This window comes from Clarias gariepinus, chromosome 2 (genome assembly GCF_024256425.1).
Source record: "Clarias gariepinus isolate MV-2021 ecotype Netherlands chromosome 2, CGAR_prim_01v2, whole genome shotgun sequence".
Taxonomy (NCBI): Eukaryota; Metazoa; Chordata; class Actinopteri; order Siluriformes; family Clariidae; genus Clarias; species Clarias gariepinus.
This window is the reverse complement of record NC_071101.1, coordinates 35,019,893-35,039,905: the sequence shown is the minus strand read 5'-3', so window position 1 is coordinate 35,039,905 and position 20,013 is coordinate 35,019,893. Positions and strand designations below refer to the sequence as shown.

At 43.4% G+C, this 20,013-nt stretch overlaps 1 protein-coding gene across 2 annotated transcripts in view; it reads right to left on the bottom strand.

The window, feature by feature from the left end:
- apaf1 (apoptotic peptidase activating factor 1) overlaps positions 1–20,013 on the bottom strand; it is a 41,192-nt gene that overhangs the window by 13,508 nt on the left and 7,671 nt on the right. Inside the window, exons 9-26 of one of the 2 annotated variants that reach the window (XM_053478644.1) lie at positions 19,436–19,603; positions 19,176–19,307; positions 18,541–18,654; positions 17,834–18,018; positions 17,550–17,676; positions 17,303–17,428; positions 16,996–17,136; positions 15,871–15,996; positions 15,625–15,774; positions 15,179–15,307; positions 14,944–15,069; positions 14,219–14,338; positions 13,919–14,044; positions 11,057–11,185; positions 1,755–1,880; positions 1,270–1,401; positions 1,026–1,151; positions 240–365 (exon numbers count right to left, since the gene is read on the bottom strand). In XM_053478644.1, coding sequence (XP_053334619.1) covers positions 240–365; positions 1,026–1,151; positions 1,270–1,401; positions 1,755–1,880; positions 11,057–11,185; positions 13,919–14,044; positions 14,219–14,338; positions 14,944–15,069; positions 15,179–15,307; positions 15,625–15,774; positions 15,871–15,996; positions 16,996–17,136; positions 17,303–17,428; positions 17,550–17,676; positions 17,834–18,018; positions 18,541–18,654; positions 19,176–19,307; positions 19,436–19,603 — 2,409 coding nt within the window. The remainder of the gene's footprint in view (positions 1–239; positions 366–1,025; positions 1,152–1,269; positions 1,402–1,754; positions 1,881–11,056; positions 11,186–13,918; positions 14,045–14,218; positions 14,339–14,943; positions 15,070–15,178; positions 15,308–15,624; positions 15,775–15,870; positions 15,997–16,995; positions 17,137–17,302; positions 17,429–17,549; positions 17,677–17,833; positions 18,019–18,540; positions 18,655–19,175; positions 19,308–19,435; positions 19,604–20,013) is intronic. The other variant, XM_053478652.1, reaches the window with a different exon arrangement.

Here is a 20,013-nt window from a genome sequence, read left to right as displayed (position 1 = left end):
TCATGTTCATCCATGCTTTAAGACCTCTAATTTACATAAACACTGAAACAGTGCGTTTGGAAGAAAAGTTAAACAAAGGGAGTTTGAGGTATAAAATTGCATTATTAGAACGGTATTTTAGTTAAGCATTAACATACTATTTCTTTAACACAATTAATACAAATCTAAATGTAATACATGGTACCTTTAAAGCCACCCTTAGACTCTTAGTCAGATATCTGTTTTGATTCCTCACTCACCCTGATCTCTCCGTTGTCATCACCAGTAGCAAGGCGCTTGCTGTCCCAGGAGAACCGGCAGCTACGCACACAGGCGTTGTGGCCTTCCAAGGTGCAGAACATCTTCCATGATGAACAGCTCCATACCTGAGGGTAAAACAAATCATTTTTCTAGGATGGGCAAGTTTCTCTGGGATGAGTACAAAGACAGGAGTGTTTATAGTACAGTTGTCCAATCACAGGAAGGGGATCAACAAACACTGGCTTACAAGCAGATGGTACTCGGTGCTGTAATCAAAATGGGTTTCTCAGAAAGCGACGATCGTGATCTTAATGAAAAGCTCATCAGCACACAGAGAAACAAAACACTAAAAGGCTTTTTATTCATATGCATGCTGATTAGTAAACTAAAGTTGTGTGTGTGTGTGTGTGTGTGTGTGTCTGTGTCTGTGTGTCCAGGGTAATGGCCCACAGTGTTAATTAACCAATGTTGGACTGCAATCTGCACAGTTAATGAGCGTTCCTGCAGCAGCGTGGCAAACACTGCATTACACATACACACGCGCAGACACACACGCAGACAAAAGCGAATAAGAGCAAATATGAACCTAATACATATCAATATGTGTCAGGTTCATATTTGCTCTTAATGATGGCACCTTTAGTTTGATTCATAGCTCAGTTTGTATGGTTTTAGTTTAGTCTACTCTAAAAGGAACCAAGAGGAACACCGAGCACATGCACAGAAACGGAGGATCCTGGAGACGTAGGGTCAACAGCCCTTTAAAGGTTTCCCCTCTTCCTCACCTTTGCTGTTTTATCTGCTGAAGTGGTGGAGAAGAGTTGTCCATTAGGGGAGACATCACCTGACAAAACAGCACCTTGTTGGCAAGTCAAGTCCTGGAGGATCTTCCCAGACTTCAGATCCCACACCTGGCATTCGGATAAGTATGATACACACAATCAGACGGTGCAGAAAAGAACTGTACAAGCCCTTTCTGTACTGTGACGCTATCATGCAATGTCAACACACACTTATGGTGATTCTTACCTTCACGGTGCCATCAAATGACCATGATAGCACAGCGGAGGATGAAGAGGAGGAGTTCAGAAGAAAAAACTTTCTAACAGGCTCCGTATGACCTTTTAAGATCAGGCACTCTCCTGTCATCCACGTCCACACCTGAGAGAGAGAGAGAGAGAGAGAGAGAGAGAGAGAGAAAGAGAGAGAGAGAGAGAGACAGACAGAAAAATATGGGGGAAATATATAAGGGGAAAAATGCTTAATCAACCGGAAGCATTAAGTAAAGAAGGTTGAAGGATTTTTATGTAAAAAATTTGATGAGTTTGTTTTCAAGTTTAAGCACGGGCCAGTAAATCTTATCCCTATACATGAAAGGCTTCTTATGAACATGCCAGTAAATCAGCAGAACTTGGAGACTGCTCTACATTCTTTTGCCTACACGTTTTAAAGCCAATAAAGTCTGTATCCACAGTAACATACAAATGTACTGTAGTGTGTAAATAAGTATTTACCCGGATTGTAGTGTCCTCTGAGGATGTGATAAGGGTTTGTCCATCATCAGTGAAGACGCAGTAGTGTACGGTCTTGGTGTGACCATGAAGTGTTGCTAAAATGTTACCAGAGGGAACCTCAAGCACCTGCATGACGACAAGAAAGAGCTAGTGTTCAGGTGGATAATAAACATCATAATGTCATAAATAAGAGTGGCATCCCTATTTAAGATTTTATTATTTTTTTAATAAAAGGAAAATATAATAAAATGTATGTGAAGCATGTAAAATATATATATATAAGAATTGTATAAATATATATAAGATGTATAAATATATGTAAAATATATGTAATATATTCAGAAAGATAAGGAGAGGGAGAGAAAAGTATTGATTAAAAATAAAAATTTACCATAAAAAAGGAATGTGCAAAACAATCCTTATTTTAAATCTTATTCCATAACTACGTTTTTAATTAATATGTAATTTATAATAAATGATTTAAGATTAAGAACATCATAATGAAAAATAAATGTACAGAGGATGAGTGTAATTGGGCAGGATCAAGTTGGACAAAACAATAGGTTACTTGCGTAACCCCGGTTCTCTGATAGCATTAAGTGAGGTGTCTCACTATGGGATACGCCCCTTCCGCGTATTCTTCAGAAGTCCTATTACACTACGCCAGCCCCAATTGGCTGGCAGACGTGACGTTGTGTCTGGGAGTGGCCTCCCCCCCCTCCGTATAAGAGGGGCAGCACAGCGTCACTTCGCTATTCAAAACAAGCAACCTCTTCCTCGCTTCACACAGCAAGGAGGGTCATCTGGTGAGACACCTCACTTAATGCTATCAGAGAACCGGGGTTACGCAAGTAACCTATTGTTCTCTTTCAAGCATACGTTTCGGTGTCTCACTATGGGATATTCTAACTCCCGTATTGTCAGATAGCCTGTCTTGAAGTCTTCTGCCAACCATACCCAAAGCCTTCAGGGCTGAACAAGTTTTAGTCTTTAGATTCTGTCCCTATGCTCAGTACTGCATGAGCTAAAGTCTGAGCTGTAACGTCCAGTTTGTAAAATCTGGCAAATGTGTGCGGAGATGACCAGCTCGACGCTTTACATATGTCCTTTAATGTGATTCCCTTAAAAAGAGCCCAGGAACTTGACATTCCCCTTGTCGAGTGTGCGCGTACGCCAGTTGGGGGTTCTAGACCCTTGCTGGAATAAGCCAATGAAATCGCCTCCACTATCCAATGTGATAAGCGCTGTTTAGTGATCGGCTTCCCTGTACGAGGTTTCGTCCAAGAAACGAACAGCTGATCACTTTCCCTTAGACCTCTGGTCCGCTCTGTATAGATGCGCAAAGCGCGCACAGGGCACAGCGTGTTTAGCTTTTGCTGCTCTGATGAAGCAAAAGGAGGTGGATGGAAGGCCCTTAACTCGAAAGGGTTTATCGCATTAATGACTTTAGGCATGAATGCCGGGTTAGGTTTCATAATTACTCCTGCATCCCCGGACATGAACTGTAAGCATGCTGGATGCACAGAAAGAGCATGAATCTCGCTCACGCGCTTCGCTGAGACCAAAGCTACTAATAGTGCAGTCTTAAAAGACAGTGCCTTGAAATCAGCCTTGTCTAGTGGTTCAAATGGGGACATAGACAATGCATCAAGCACCAACCCCAAATCCCATGATGGGGTAAGTGGTTTAGAGACCGGCAGGGCGCGGCGCGCGCCCCTCATGAATCTGCATATCAAAGGATGTTGTCCCACTGTTTTATCATCAAAACCAATGTGACAAGCCGATATAGCAGCCAGAAACACTTTTATGGTTAAGAACGCTTTGCCTTTGTCTATCATTTCCTGAAGGAATGAAAGAACTACTGCCACTAAACACTGAAAAGGAATCTCGTGTCTAGTTGCGCACCAGCGTTCGAACACATTCCATTTACAATCATAAAGAGATCTAGTTGATGCCGCCCTGGCATTCTGTATGGTTTTGATAACACTGTCGGGTAGACCAGTTTTACTTAAGTTGGACCACTCACGGGCCAGGCCCATAGTGCCAGTCGTTCCGGATGAGGATGGAAGATTTCCCCCTCCTCTTGTGACAGAAGGTCTCTGCGCTGCGGGAGAGACCACGGCTCGTCGTACAGCATATGTATAATCTCTGCAAGCCAGTGTTTCCCCGGCCATCTCGGGGCTATTAGTATTAGTCTCATACCTTCCTCCCTTACTCTGCAGAGTGTTGGTGATATGAGCGCTATCGGTGGGAATGCGTATAGGAGAGTGCGAGGCCACTCGTGTGCTAGCGCGTCTATTCCCAGGGGCGCGCTCTGGTCCTTCAGGGAAAAGAACAGGTGACACTGGGCATTGTCTTGGGACGCGAACAGATCCACTGTCGCTCTGCCATACATGCCCCAGATCTGTTCGATCACTTCTCTGTTCAGTTTCCACTCCCCGTAGAGGGGATTTCCCCTGGACAGCAGATCCGCGCCCCGATTCATCACACCCTGTACGTGTGTCGCTCTCAGGGATAGAAGGTTGACACTGCCCCATAAGATCAGTCTGCGTGCTAACGTGTGCAGAAGGAGTGATCTGAGGCCTCCCTGACGATTTATGTAGGCTACAACTGTCGTGTTGTCCGTTCTCACAAGGACATGTTCTCCTTTCAGAAAAGGAAAAAAATGCTTTAGCGTCAGAAAAACAGCTAGCATTTCAAGATAGTTTATGTGAAGATTGGTCATATGCTGACCACATCTCCCATTCACTATTCTGCCCTCGTGAATGCCCCCCCAACCGGACAGCGACGCGTCCGTCGTTATTATCTTCCTGTGCCGAACTACACCCATGGATACCCCTTGAGTCAGGAAGTTCGGGCGTTTCCACTGGCGCAGTGCCAGAACTGCCTCTGACGTCACTCTTACCCTTTTCCGTGAGTGACGTACCGGGTCCAGCTCTTGGGACGCTACCCAGCGCTGGAATTCCCTCATATGTAGTCTCCCTAGCGGGATAACCATCAGGGCTGAGGCCATCAGTCCTAATAATCTGAGGCATGTACGAAAGGAAACCTTGTTTCCCCTCTGAAAGTGGGTCATGCAACAGTCTGCCTGTCTGCCGATAGTCGCGCCCTGAAGTTCACTGAGTCCAGCGACAGTCCCAGATACACTATGGACCGTGTGGGAGTTAAAACACTCTTTTCTGTGTTCAATCTTAGCCCCAGTTTCTGTATATGTTCCAGAAGTATCGCTGTGTGCTCTCTCGCTTCTTGTTCCGAGCGAGCTGTCACAAGCCAATCGTCTATGTAAGTAGCGAGACGAATGCCTTTCTCCCTGAGCGGGGTGAGCGCCGCTTCTGTACATTTTATAAATACTCTGGGGCTGAGGGACAAGCCGAATGGTAGCACCAGATATTCGTATACCACACCAAGGAAGGCAAATCTCAGAAACTTCCTGTGTGGTGGGTATATCTTTATGTGAAAATATGCGTCCTTCAGATCGATTGATGTTAACCAATCTCCCTGGCGCACTATTTGTAGGAGTGTAGAATGCGTGAGCATTCTGAATTTGTATCTCCTTAGGTATACGTTCAACGCACGTAGATCTAGTATTGTGCGGAGGGCTTGGGTTCCCTTCTTTGGGACGAGAAAATATCTCGAGTAAAACCCGCTGTGGCTCTCCTCTGGTGGAACCACTCTTATTGCCTTTTTGTTCAACAGAGAGGAAATTTCCTCCTGAAGGACATGCTTCAACTCCCCCTTCACCTGGGAATTAATTATCCCTTTGAATTTTGGAGGGGAAGTTGCGAATTGCAGTCTGTACCCGAATTGTATTGTCTTTAATACCCAGCGGGACTGCGTGCATTCTTGCCAGCTGCGTATCTGCAGTGTTCTGGCGCCCTCGCGCGGCTGAGTCACGGACGGTTCTGTGGTCTGTACTGCGCATGCGCGGGCACTTAGCGCTTTGACAGAATCTGTGTGATCCATCACCTCTGTGAGAGCGACAGCTCCCCGAGGTGACGTTATATTTTGGTTTATTGATATGTTTTGCAACATTTTTTGGGGAGATATATTTTTTTATTTTTTTTGGGGGGTTCAGTGAAAGCTTTATTGGGGTTTGAACGTGAGACATGCTTGTGATACATTGATGTATGTACACTGCTGCACCGTTCCTCTTTCGCTTTACTGTCTTGCCCCTGGCCCACCCGGGCTCTCCCCTCCACACAGAACAACCTCGGACCTCGGAACTCGTCCTTTTCAACATTTGAGGGTCGGGAACTAGCGAAATGGGGGGCTGTTGGTTCCCTTCCCGAGGAAAGACCCCATCAAACGGCCTTCTTCTTCCTCCTCACTCCCTGAAGATGGGGTTGAGGATGAGGATGGGGTTGAGGAGCAGGCTGTGCCGTCTGAGTCGCCGCTGGCAGATAGTTTCTTCTCTGCCAGGGAGATCTTTGCTCTGCGACTCCGCCTTGGCCAGCTGAACTTGTGTTCGGCCTCTGCCGTTTGGGGATGCGATAACTGGGGGAAGGGCGGGCTGTGACCTGTGCGAAGGTCTGCCTGAGTGGTGGGGGGCCGCCTGTGCCTTCCTGGGCATACAAAGCTGTAGCGCCTCGTCATCCCTCTTTTTCTCCTCACATCTCTTTTGCATCAGGGTGAGAGCCGAGCCGAAAATTCCGTCAGCCACCACTGGTGCATCTAAGATAGACTCTTTCTCTCTGTCGGAGAGATTCGCCAAGTTGAGCCACCGGCCTCTCTCCTGAATGACCATCGTGGCCATTGCTTTCCCCGCGGCTTGTACCGCGCACCTCTGAAGCCTCAGAGAGAGATCTGTCACTATACAGATCTCCTCCCACTGTGTCTGACCTGGTGTGGCCGAGGCTTCGTCCTGCAGCTCCGCTTGGTACGCGGTCAGCAGAGAGGTCGCGTTTAGAGCTCTGACGCAGAGCGCGACTGCCTTGTATGCGCGTTCCGTCATGTTTGACTGGAAGCGCTCCGTTTTCGACGCCAACGACGGATTTGCAGCCGCCGTGTGTCTCGGGAGCATGTGCGCAGCCACTAACCGTTCCATGGGGGGCATCCTGAAAAGTCCCTCTCTTTCCATGCCCTCCACGTCGAGTGCAGATCCCCCCTGCACTGGCGTCTTGCTCGTAAACGGTTTTTCCTTCCATGTCACCGCGAGCTCCTCCAGGAGCTCTGGGAAGACTGGAAGGAGCTGCCGTGCCGCCCGTTTCGCTCTCGGCAGCCTCTTACCTTCGTAGCGAGACTTTGCAGTCTCTGCCACTACAGTCGGCCACTGAATATTCAGCTTTTCCGCGGCGCGTTTGCACACGTCCTGCAGGTCGACGCTCAGGAGCGGGGATGGTGCCCCGTCCATAGCTTCAGCGGCTCCTGTCGCGGCAAGAGGCTGTGCTGAGTGCACGGGTGGAAGGAAAGGGGAGTCCTCGAGATCCTCCTCTTCCTCAGAAAGGAGAAAGTCGGACTGACCCTCTTTCTCGAAGTCTAGCGCGCCTTCCTCTTCGTCAGTGCTGAGCACACTGGGTAGAGGGGCGCAGACGTCGAGCTGTTCACCCCAGGATAAGGCTGCCGTGGTGGGCAGCTCCACAGGGATGGATACCTGTGGGGTGGCAGCTGGAGTGGGGCTAGGTGAGAGGAGTGGGTCGAGGCCCGACAGGCTGGCTTGGCGCGCTAGCCTGCGACGAATGCTCTTCGCGGTGAAGCGTGCGCAGTGTTCGCATGAACCGGGGTTGTCTAGCGATAGCTGCGCATGTTTCAGCCCAAGACACGACGAGCAGACCTGGTGTGTGTCTTTGCTCGAAATTTTGTTCCCACAAACACAAATACGCACGTCTCCTCCCTCTCTAGCCTTAGCGGTCTGCGTTGCTGCAGCCATATTGTTTTAAACGGTCCTAGAATCAACTGGAGTGTCGATAAAAGGAGCTAGGCGAAAGACGGTGTGGTGACCAGTCGTTCTGAAAGATAGGCTTCTGGTGTGAAGCGAGAAGAGGTTTTTGAATAGCGAAGTGACGCTGTGCTGCCCCTCTTATACAGAGGGGGGGGAGGCCACTCCCAGACACAACGTCACGTCTGCCAGCCAATTGGGGCTGGCGTAGTGTAATAGGACTTCTGAAGAATACGCGGAAGGGGCGTATCCCATAGTGAGACACCGAAACGTATGCTTGAAAGAGAACCTGCCCTCCAACAGAAAATAAATAAATAAAATACACCCTCAACTCAGAATTCAGCAAGTGACATCATCAAGTGATATGAATCAAACTAAAGGTGCCATCATTAGGAGCACATATGAACCTGACACATATTGATATGTGTCAGGTTCATACATGGTCAGTCTAAGCATCAGCGCTGTTAATTCACTCATCAGAATTAGCTGGCTACATACACACATACACACAAACATACGTACATACATACTGTATACATAGCACATACATGTATACCTGCATACCACCTACTGTAATAACCCTTTTTACCACCTAAACAGTCCTACTCATCAAGACATGGACTCCAAATAGCGTCAGTAACAGATCCTTTAAATGCTGTCAAAGTAACCCCCACATGAATGGCAAACCCAAGGTTTCCCAGCAGAAAACTGACCAGTATTTAAATAGAGTTAAAATTTACATACACCTAAGCCACACTAACACTCACTTTTTTACAATTCTAGACAATAAAGGCTAATAAATATTCTCTGTTCTAGGTCAGTTGTGATTACTACTTTATTTTAGGAATATAAAATTCTCTTACAATAATAGTAAGAAAAATAGTAGAGAGAAAATTTACTTCAGCCTTTATTTCCTTCTTCATATTTAAAGTGGGCCAGATGTTTACATATACAGTGAAACCTCGGATTACGAGTAACGCGGTTTGCGAGTGTTCCGCAAGATGAGCAAAGATTTGTAACTTATTTTGACGGGAAAAGCGAACAAGTCTTGGTTTACGAGTCTAGAGTATCATGTATCACACATGCAGTTCTTGTTTTGACCCGGAGCGTCACGTGATCAAACTGGTCTTTTACTGGTATAATCAACATCCGTACAGGCATGTACTGTTTACTATAACAATGTGACCACGCATGTGCATAAAAATATTTTAGTTTGTGTCTGTATGCATGTATGTACAGCGCGCGTGTAAAGCAAGTCGCATTGAAGAGGTTAAAGATCTATTTTGTCTCTCTGGATCAGCCTGCTCTTTGTGTTTGTGTGCATGCGCATCATTGGACGCCATGTATTGTTTATTTTTCTGATAAAACTGTGTTTCCATTGTCTGTGTGCGTGTGAGAAAAGAGTGGAGGAAGGGTAACTGTGTAAGATGAGAAGGGGGAGAGGGGGAGGGGCTCCTTACTTTAGCTTCTCACACACACACACACACACACATACACACATACACAGCGCACACAAACGGAAACACATCTGTTGGGATTTATTTTGACTTTTTTTTAAAGGTAAAGTGCAGGTTAATTTGTTTTATTTTTACTTTATATTTTGTGCTAATTATTTCGAAATTCGATTTGGTTAACAAGTGTTTTGAAATACGAGCCCACTTCCAGGACAAATTGTGTTTATAATCCAAGGTACACTGTACTTATTTGCTAGCATTTCCTTTAAACGATTAAATTTTATTTTAGCCCATTCCTTCTGCCAGGACTGTGTAACTGAGTCAGGTTTGAAGGCTTCGTTACCTTGCACACATTTTTTCAGTTTTGCCCACAAATTTTCTATTCAGTGGAGGTCAGGGCCACTCTAATACCTTAACATTATTGCCCTTAAGACATTTTGCCACAACTCTTATTCATCATTACCCATTTGGAAGACCAATTTGCAACCAAGCTTTAACTTCCTGTCTGATGTCTTGAGATACTACTTCAATATACTAACATAATCTTCCTTCCTCATGGTGATATCTATATTTGTAAAGTGCACCAGTCCTTCCTGAAGCAAAGCACAACATGATGCTGCCTAAACTTTTTTCCTTCAGACAGTCCAGTCATTATGGCTAACCAGGTGACTAGGCTTCAACACCGGGACAAAGATCAGTAAGAGCTTTGTCGCCGTGTGCAGCTGCAAACTGTAGTGTGGCTTTGATCTGTAATTTTGGTGCGATGACTTGTTCCTTGCTGAGGAGGCTTTATGCTGATATTGGTCTCATTTTACTGTGGATATAGATCTTTTATACCCGTTTCAGTGTCTTCACAAGGTCCATTGCTTTTGTTCTGGGATGAACTTGTAGTACATGACTTGTATTGTTGGTATAGATAAACGAGGCACCTTCAGGCTTTTTGAAAAGTTCCCGGGGATGAACCAGATTGTGGAGGTCCACATTTTTTCCCTGAGGTCTTAGATAATCATTTTTTTAATTGTCCCATTTTGTCAAACATAGAGGCATGGCGTTTGAAGGCAGGCCTTAAAATACATTCACATGTACACCCACGTTGACACAAACAATGTCAATAAGCCAGAAACTTCTAAGGGTGACAGAATTTTCTGGACCTAATCAGTTTAATGGCACAGTCAGCGGAGTGTATGTAAACTTCTGATCGAGTGGAACTTCCTTAGTAGATTAAAAGTGCAATAATCAGAAAGCAAGCTACAAATGGAGTGAAGGAAGCTTCATCCCACCTTTTGGATGAACACAAACCTTGATTGCACCCCACTGTAGTCCTGCCCCCAAACTAGTATTCCTCGGACTTACGCCGCTCCCACTATGACCCTAACCAGGATAAAGCATTTACTGAAATAAAATGTGTTAATAAATTAATATGTAAATGTAAAGGTTATTGTGTTTTTAGCCTGTGCAGCAGAATGAGCAGTAGATCACTGCCTAATTTCTTTTGACAATAGACAACAGGCTATGTACTTGAGTAGAAGAAGCGGTTCTCTGTAACAAGGAAAGAAAAACCAAGCACTGCAGGATTTACAGCCTTAGGCTTCCTGCAAGAAAAATAAATTACAACTGTTCATCAGAAGCCCCGTTCGTTCACACCTGACGTTAACATGTGTTCTGAGATCTAATCACCATGGAGACATGTACTCGTTCACACCTGGCATTAGGAAAAAGGCCACCATGAAGATTTATGACATCAATCTTCTGCTGCATTTAACACTCCTGAAGGCTGCTTCCTCTGGCTGATTAGAAATTAGGCTAAATAATAATTCCACAGAGTAAGCTGCTTTTAACACTTTACCGAACCGGGGTTTATCCCAACATTTGGAGTGGTTAATAGCCTGAACACACAGCTGCTCAGCAGTACGCGCATACACACACACACACACACACACACACACACTGTGAAACACACGCATGTACTATACCTGTACCGTTCCTAGCTCTAGACCTAGTGCCAGCACTAAGGTACGCTGTACGTTATGCTGTAGGCTAAACAGCTGCAGTACTCTCCACCCAACGCTCTTCAGCACATCACTAGCACTCATTCTTCCTGCCTGTGATGAAGTACAAACAGATCACAAATACACACTCCCAGAGACAAACTAGACCTCCTCATCGAAATTTTGTGTATGGCTGTGAGATCATTTTTACTTGTTCAACATTTTTAAATAAGCATAAATCCCTAGGACATTTGTGTCACCTAAATTACAGCTTTGCTTTAACTCAGAAACGTGTGTACACCGCCCTCTGCTGAACGTACAAGCTACTGCATACTGTATATGCAATTTACACAGGTTGGATTTGAAAAAGAACTGGAGCTGGAATTTTGCCTTTTGAAGGACAAAAGGTTTCCTCTTTTATATCTTATAAAGCTCTTTAAAGTCATTATGATGATGGAGTGAGAACGGAAGAGGGAGACTGGCCAATACTATGCACATCTTGTATTTATATGTACAGTAGGTCACAAAAGTGAGTACACCCCTCACATGTTAGCAAACACTTTATTATATCCTCTCAGGGGACAATACTATAGAAATAAAAATTGGATATACTTTAGAGTAGTCAATGTGCAGATCAGATCAGCAGTACAGATTTACTGTACTCTAACGATAACTCGACATGCAGACTTTTTTGTCTATATAACTGGCAATGAAAATGAGTACTCCCCAAATGGACATGTCAAAACTGTGTCCAAGATGTCAATATTTTGTGCGAGCACTTGTCCCCAAATTCCTGGGCATGGAATTCATCAGAGCTGCATGTGTTGTTGCTGGGATCCTCTTCCACTTCTCCATAATGATATTACTGAGTTGATGCATGTTAGACGCATGGCACTTCGCCACCTTCCGCTTGAGGTGATCAATAGGGTTCAAACATGATGGACAGGACATGTGACTGTGCATGGTTAAAGATGTACAGCTGTGATCAGCTATGGTGTTCTCACTTTAGTTGCTAGCTGTTGTTTAATTTCTATAGTATTGTCCTTTGAGAAGATACACTAAAATGTTTGCTGAAATTTGAGGTGTGTACTCACTTTTGTAAGTGATTGTATGTTATTTTAGCTCTATGCTACAGAGCAGTAAAACTAAATAAAATCATACATATGTGCTTAAAGTGCAGACTTTTAGCTTTAATTTGGTATTTACATCCAGGTGTAAATACATTCAGTGTGTGGTATTTTCTCATAACTTCACTTACAGATGAGCAGATAAAAAGGTCTAGAGTTGATCAAGTGCAATTTTATGCATTTTTACATGTGATCTTTGGGATGGGATGTTGTCTATTACTATGATGTCCAAAGAACTCTGTGACTGGCAATGAAGAAATCCATCATCATGCGGAACATTCAAAAGAAACCCATCAGAGGGTGAGAAAGCAAATAATTTACTGTTCAATCAAATCAACTGTTACATCCTCAAAATCACAGAAGACGCTATTGAGCTTAGAAATTATAATCAGAGACCAGGAGGACTACAGAAAGCAACTGTGGTGGATGACAGAAAATCTTTCCCTGGGAAGAAGAAAAACCTCTCCAGGACAGCCGGCCAGACACAACACTCGACAGCAGTTAGGTGTAGGGAAGACTTCAATTTTGGAAAGCTCTATAAAAACGTACAGTTCTGGACCAACATGCTGTGGAAGGACGAGACGAAGATCTACATTGTGCAGAATGACAGATAAGATTAAGAAGGAGGAAAGGAACTTCAGAAGCATAAAATCTAATCTTATGTCATGGGTGTGTAAGAGTGTGTATTGGTCATGTATGGGTGTCTATGGGTGCCACTGGAGCTTGTCCTCATGTATTCAATGATGTTTCTGATGACAAAAGCAGCAGCAGGAGGAGGTTTGAAATGTACAGCGCTGTATGATGATCTACTCTTAATCACATTTATGCTTCAGAACTCATCAGATGGACAAAGACATGCAACTTACTTCAACAGCAAACCAAGACTTAATATTGGCAAAAACAAGTGAAGCGTTCTGCAGTGGCCGAGTCACCTAAGCTATTTCAACTGAGCTTTGTTTCTCTTACAAAACACCACAAGAACAAGCGGGAAGTGAAGACACCTCCCAGAGCATCAGCAGGGAGGAGTCTCAGTGTCTGGTCGTGTTTATGAGATGAATGTAAATACCTTACAGTAAAGCTGAAAGTCATGGTTAGGCAGCTAAAATAACAATAATGACTTATTTAATGAGCAAATATTTATAGATGTGGTGCTACTGCAGGCAATCCATAACACACACTGGCTCAAGACCTTTAACTACTGGAAGTCTGCCAAGTGTTCATTAAGCCTGTATGTGCACATGAGTATGGGAGACCTTTGTCAACCAGCGTCCAGTCTCTGGGGTCCATGCAATCAAAAATCTGTTGTTTTTTCCCCTTGAGAAATGCATCTAAATATTTCCCAATTACTGTAGTTAGGGTTCGGGGCGGGTGTAGCCATAGCAACTAAAGTATTTACTATGTCAATAGAAGATCCTAGAACGTGTGTGTGTGTGTGTGTGTAAGAAATTGAATGCTGGACGACCAGAGCTATGGAATAGACGCACACACACCGAACAGCTCTGCCTGTGTGTGTCTGTGTGCATGCCAGGTCTCATTATACAAGGAGACATGTGACGTCCTCAGGCAAGGTGAGAGATATTTTTACTCACAGTGCTTAGCATTTTCCTGACCTGCACATGAACACCTCTCAGGAAGCAGTGATTTTAAACCCTGTCAAACTAAATATGTGTGAGAAAGCAGAGCATGGTGTGTAACCCTAAGGACGAGGGTGTGTGTTTACCTGCACGCTGCCATCCTCCATGCTCAGCGCCAGAACAGGAGTCTTCCTGCAGATACTCACACAACGGATCCTTGATTTCTGTTTGGCAGTCTCTAGTACGACCTTACACTCCACGCCTGAATGCACCTTAACATGCACGCGCGCACACACACACACACATATACACACACACACACACAAAGGACAGTGGGAACATTCATTTTATCTCATCATACAGTACAGAGAGACCAGAAGATAAGCATTAAAGAACGACAGTGTGAGACGCATACCCACATATCTGTCTTTTTTGGAGGTTAGTACCTGTAACCTGTTCAGGCTGTCAGCTGCTGCCACGGTAACGACCTCCTGACTAAAGAGAACGTCAAAGTCCCTCTTTAGAGACACGGCTAAAGATGTGTGCACACGCTCGGTCTCCCACAGCTACAGCAATCACACACACACACACACACACACACACACACACAGAAAAATATTTATTTCACCTCAAACAGATTTGACTGTATCTATTGTGTATTGTAGATATACTTGTCTAACATATTAGCAACATCTGTAGGAGAGGACAGTTTTGGTCTTGCTTTCCTGGGACGGTCTTCATGAGAGCCAGTTTCATCATGGTGCTATATGGGTTTTGCCAATGTACTTGACAATAATGTTCTTGCATGAACTATTCCAGATGGCTGACCTCCGTGTCCTAAAATAACAACTGACTGTTGTTACATAATTACCTAATTCCATCTGTGTATATATATGTATATGTATATATGTATATATTTTAAAATCCCCAATATTGTTCTAGAATATAGAAAATAAATCACAGAAAAATAAGGTAAACAAAGAAATTTGCTATGTATGTATGTATAATAATTTAAAACAACAAGAAAAGAAATCTCTAAGACGGTTTAGTCAATTTTGTCGAATACAATGACAGGCTAAACATATTTAATACAAGTCAAACAAAAGCCTATGCTTATCCTGAGTCAGTACAGTTTTAGGAACATAAAGGTGGAGAGTGCACAGGCGCTTACTCTGATGGTCTGGTCATCGGAGGCTGAAAGAAGGAGCGAGCCATCGGGAGATAACTGCACACAAGGCACCCAGCTCAGGTGCCCACTGCACTCAGACATCTTCTTATTAGCTTCAAAGTCCCACAGCTAAATGCCACGAACACACACACACACTTTTAGTGCTTGTATATTTTAACCAGATGTGTATAGATGCACACACATACATACACGTATCTTGTTTAAACATGAACCTCACCTCTACAGTGTAGTGTGAGAGCGCTAAGGCGAGTAGCTGGCTGTTGGGACAGGCATGACAGTACTGCACCGTGCTTAGACGACTGGTCCGAATCTCCAACAACATGCTCATTGTGGATATGTCAAATACCTGCACACGCACACACACACATACACACAGCCGTTATCTGCTTATAATCAGTGCATTTTTGTGCTTGGATGGTTAAGCTTAAATAATTACTCAGTCTCAGTCTTGTTACACACTACCTGGGAAAGTATTTTAAGGTAATAGGAATAAAATCATTAAGAATCAATAATGAGATCCCACAGACTGATTAAAGGAGCTGCGTGCAGGGATAAAGCATGTTTAACTGTATATTCACATATGCACAATATCATCTAGTTTGCTGTAAATTATGTCTAAAGCTGGGTAAGATGTACTGTCTGATGTGTTTAACGATCACTTACAAAGGCTGCATTCCTTGCAGCACATATGATGCGCTTGCCGTCGCCTGACCACGTGCTGCACTTCACAGCTATGGTCATTTCATCACTCTCTGCAAACAAATCGGAGATGTTGATGGTCTTACACTCGTTTGCAGAGGCCACCTCAAACAGCTGAAACACAGACACACACATGCACAGAGAAACAGAATGGAGCAGGAGATAGCAAATTAATTAGTCATTTACTTTTTTTTTTTTTTAAAGCCACACCTTCAGCATTCCGTCGCTGGACGAGGTGGCGAGATAAGTGTCGTCCGGAGAGAAGCAACAGTGATTGACGCCATCTGTGTGTCCAAACATGGTGTTCTGAGACGATTGCTTGTTCATGTTCCACAACTGCACAAGATAATATTTCCTTCATCAGTTTTTTTAAATAAAAGCCCTTGGTGAAATGTCTTGGAACATATAGAGACCTCAGAATTTAAGGATACTTAAAAGTTGGATACAGCAGGATCAGCAAAACATTGTACATTTGTTAGATTTTAACACCAATATGTTGCTTTAAAGTAGAAAAATATAAATTAAAAAAGTAACTGCTTTTAGAATTTTACACCGCTTAACATTTACGTCGTATAGTAATCAGATAGAAACTTGTAATGTCAAAGTCCCTGTCTGCCTCACTGTGTCTGCCTCACTCACTGTCTGTCTGTCTGTCTGTCTGACTCTTTGTCTGTCTGTCTCACTCTCTGTCTATCTGTCTTACTCTCTGTCTGTCTGCCTGTCTGTCTGTCATGGTCTTGATCTATCTCACTGTCAGCTCTTCTTCAATCCCTCTCGCCCCTTCCTCAGACCCCTCTCACCACTTCTTTAGTCCTCTCTCGCCTCTTTTCTTCCACTGTTTCTGTTTTCAGTCTTGCTCAAGAAACAAGAAAGCATTAACTTTTCTGTCCTGAAGATTTTCCCATACAATGCACAAACACTCAAGATCCTTTCAAAAATGCTAACAATACAAAATAGAACATAAAATGTGGGAGTTGTTGCACAACCTGAATTATGTTTAGAAGCTCTAAAACATTCTTTTCCTGTTGAAGATTGCTTGACACCGAACTGTAACCCAGAGGTGATCATTTGTACAGTATTTAAATCAGACTGAAGTGCAAGTGCAAATGAGTCATTGGCTTCTTAATGCTCATGTTTTAAATGGTTCATTTTAGCCTCCCAATCATGCAATTAGCACTGAAACTTTAAAAATGTGAAAGAAACAGAGTGCTAGATGTGCTCTGAGCCAGAAGAACATTACTTCTTTAGTGCTTTAGTGGGTAGTTTGCCTGAGCAATGGTCTGGAGAACGGCTCTCTTAGAACGGCTCTCCTCTGGTGAATTTGGCTCCTCTCACCTTGGTGTTGTGGAAATTGTCATCCGAGCAGGTGGCTAGAAGGATGCGTCGGTTCGTGTTGGTGAACTGGCAGTGGTTAATCTGCTCCTCGTGCTCCACATCAAACTCACGCACCAGTGTGCCTTTCTCTAAATTCCATATCTAAACAACACAAACAGCAACAAACACACATATTCAGAATTTACCTTAGAATAAAATGCCTACTTTAGTTGCTAAACATTTACACCATCTTACACCACAACCAACAGAACAGAAAAAAGAAAGGCCCAACATAATGAAGAATTGAGAACCTTGAAAGGAAACACACCTTAACCTTCCTGTCACTTGAGCAGGTTGCTATCTGACGGTCATCAGGGGAAAAAGAACAACATAATACTTCATCATCATGAGCCTGAATCTCCTGGACCTTCTCTCCAGAGGTACTCTTAAACACCTGAGGCATGCAGAGAGAGACAGAGAGAGAGAGAGAGAGAGTGAGAGCAAACAAAGATAAATCACACATATAAATCAGGCTTTACAACACAGCTACTCAACCAAAATGAATAAACGTGTACCCCCAGTGTTTTGCTGGCTCCACAGGAGGCGATTTTGCTGCCATCCCGAGAGAAGCAGGCGAAGTTGACAGAGTTCTGGTGAGGATGCAGCACAAGCCGTGACAGGCTTTTCAGACCGCTCTTGTTCCTGAGGTTACAGAACCCAGGGTGGATGTTACACACGAGCCATCGCACAGTATTTACCTAACATTTACTCTTTTTACTTCATTTGGCATTTCAGAACCTAGATTCACATGTACTAAATGGGAGAATATACACAGTATGATTGAGCATGGATGACGTACACCCAGTCTAGGTAGAGCTGGCCCCTGCTGGCCCTCCCCTGCGCCTGCAGTAAAGCCTGCCTGTAGACCTCAGAGGAGTGAGGCTGAGCCAGGGCCAGCTGCACCACATCAGGGAAAGGCCTCTGCTCCAGCTGGTGTCCGTTTAAAGACAGGAACTCCTGAAACTGCAGCCGTACCTCGCTGTTCTGGAAGAGCACAACACAAGGACAATAATGTAAACACATTTGAGGAGCGTTTTCAGGTTAACACTCATATTCTACTCAGTACTGTCTGCTGTACACGTCCCGTATGAGCTGTTACAATAAAATATAGCTGCTATAAAAATGCTACTGTAATTAAACATTATTATAACCATGTCATTTGTTTAATAGCCAAAACTACCTGTTGTTTTATTTAAAAATAATACACACCTTCTGATCAATAAGATTTAAGTACGTGTTTTATGATGCCAGATTATATGTTGAAGAACGTACACTTACAGTATGATTCAAGGTAATGCTTCTATACCAGGTGATAGTTATATACTGTCTAATAGTTTAAAACTGTGATGAGGCCTTACTGAGATTTTCTCTCTGCTACCAAAATTCCACAGACTGCTCTTATTTAAAATCCCAAATCCTATTTTTATGTAATGCTGTGGAAGTGCTGTCATCCTATAGATGGACTTAATTTTTTTTTTTTTAAGTGTTTTAACAGCTACAACATACTTCTTTATCAAGAATGTCACCATGCTCCACGTAATCGTTGATTAGGTGTGCAGATCCCATGACCCGAGCCTTATTTTTCACCCAGTCTAGTGAAAACATGAGGGAGTAAAGCTCCTAGGGAGAAAAAACAATAGAGACAAATTGCACTGAATTGTTGAATTGTTTGTTTACACAAATGATTCTTCAATCTTCATTAAGAAAAATAATTGCAACAATTTATAAAAACCAGCATGAAAAGCACAGAATGCTCAAACCGGTAAAAAGGAAATCACACAAACACAAAAAAATTTTAGATATCTTAGAGATCGATCCAGATTGATGCTGAATAATGACATCAAAGATTCTCAGATTTGTTTAACAGGTTTTATAAGGCCTATCACAATTCACAATTTTTATATCTGTCCAGCTCTAGTGTAAAGAAGGTAGTAAATATTCTGTACATGGTAAAATAGCATGATTCAACTTCATATGATGTCAAAAAGAACACACACACAAAAAAAAAAACCACATGATTTGTCTTATATGTCCTGGCATTGATTTATACCAATTTAATGAATGGACTTTATCATTATGTGTATATAAAAAGCCTACATTTTTATATGCATACACTGCATATAAAAATGCACTAAAGTTACCTTGGACATGCCTGCCTTTGCCATGTGATGCGGCAAGAATCGATACCAATACAACTCCTCCACGTCTCCTGAGAGGGGTGGGATTTTTTCGTACGCTTTCTGGTATTGACAGACCACTTTAGCATGCAGATCCTAAATAACAACACAACAAGGAAAGTCATTACTGTTATTTAAAATGTCCTTACAATGGATGGATGGATGGATGGATGGATGGATGGATGGACATAGGAATCAGTATGTCGTGGGAGAGGAGCACTCACTGGTAGCTGAGTCCGGTTTTGCTCTGTGAGAAAGTCAAGCTGAAGGTCATGTAAAAAATAGAGATACGGCCGCTGGTTACAATCCCGAAACAACAGAGACTTGTTCACAAACTCCTGGAGGACATCTTCCACTTCCTCCAGCTCGAGATCCCAGACCACAGAAAGCACCTGTAATCACAAACCATGTCAAAAGGTCACCCTGATAAGGAAAGCAATACACATTAATAAGTTTATTCATCAGCAGTAAAACTTTATTCTAGTCGTCCTGGATTCCAGAACCATCCGATGCATGTTGAGAAGGTGTGAGAAGACCATTTATACCAGAGCTGCTCATTCACCAAGCATAGAAAACATCCAAAAGGAAACCCACAGTGAAGGTAAACTCAGGATCAAACCCAGGACCATAAAGCAGGAGTGCTGCCCAGGGTGCCTCGTTGTCCTTATTCCTAATTAGTGTCTTGCCCCAAAATAAATCATCACCCCAAGAGTCACCAGATCAAATTGTAAAGTGGCTACATCCCTGCCTCTCCCTGGCTTACTCACATATGTTTGCTGCTCTCTTAAATTTCAAATGTGCA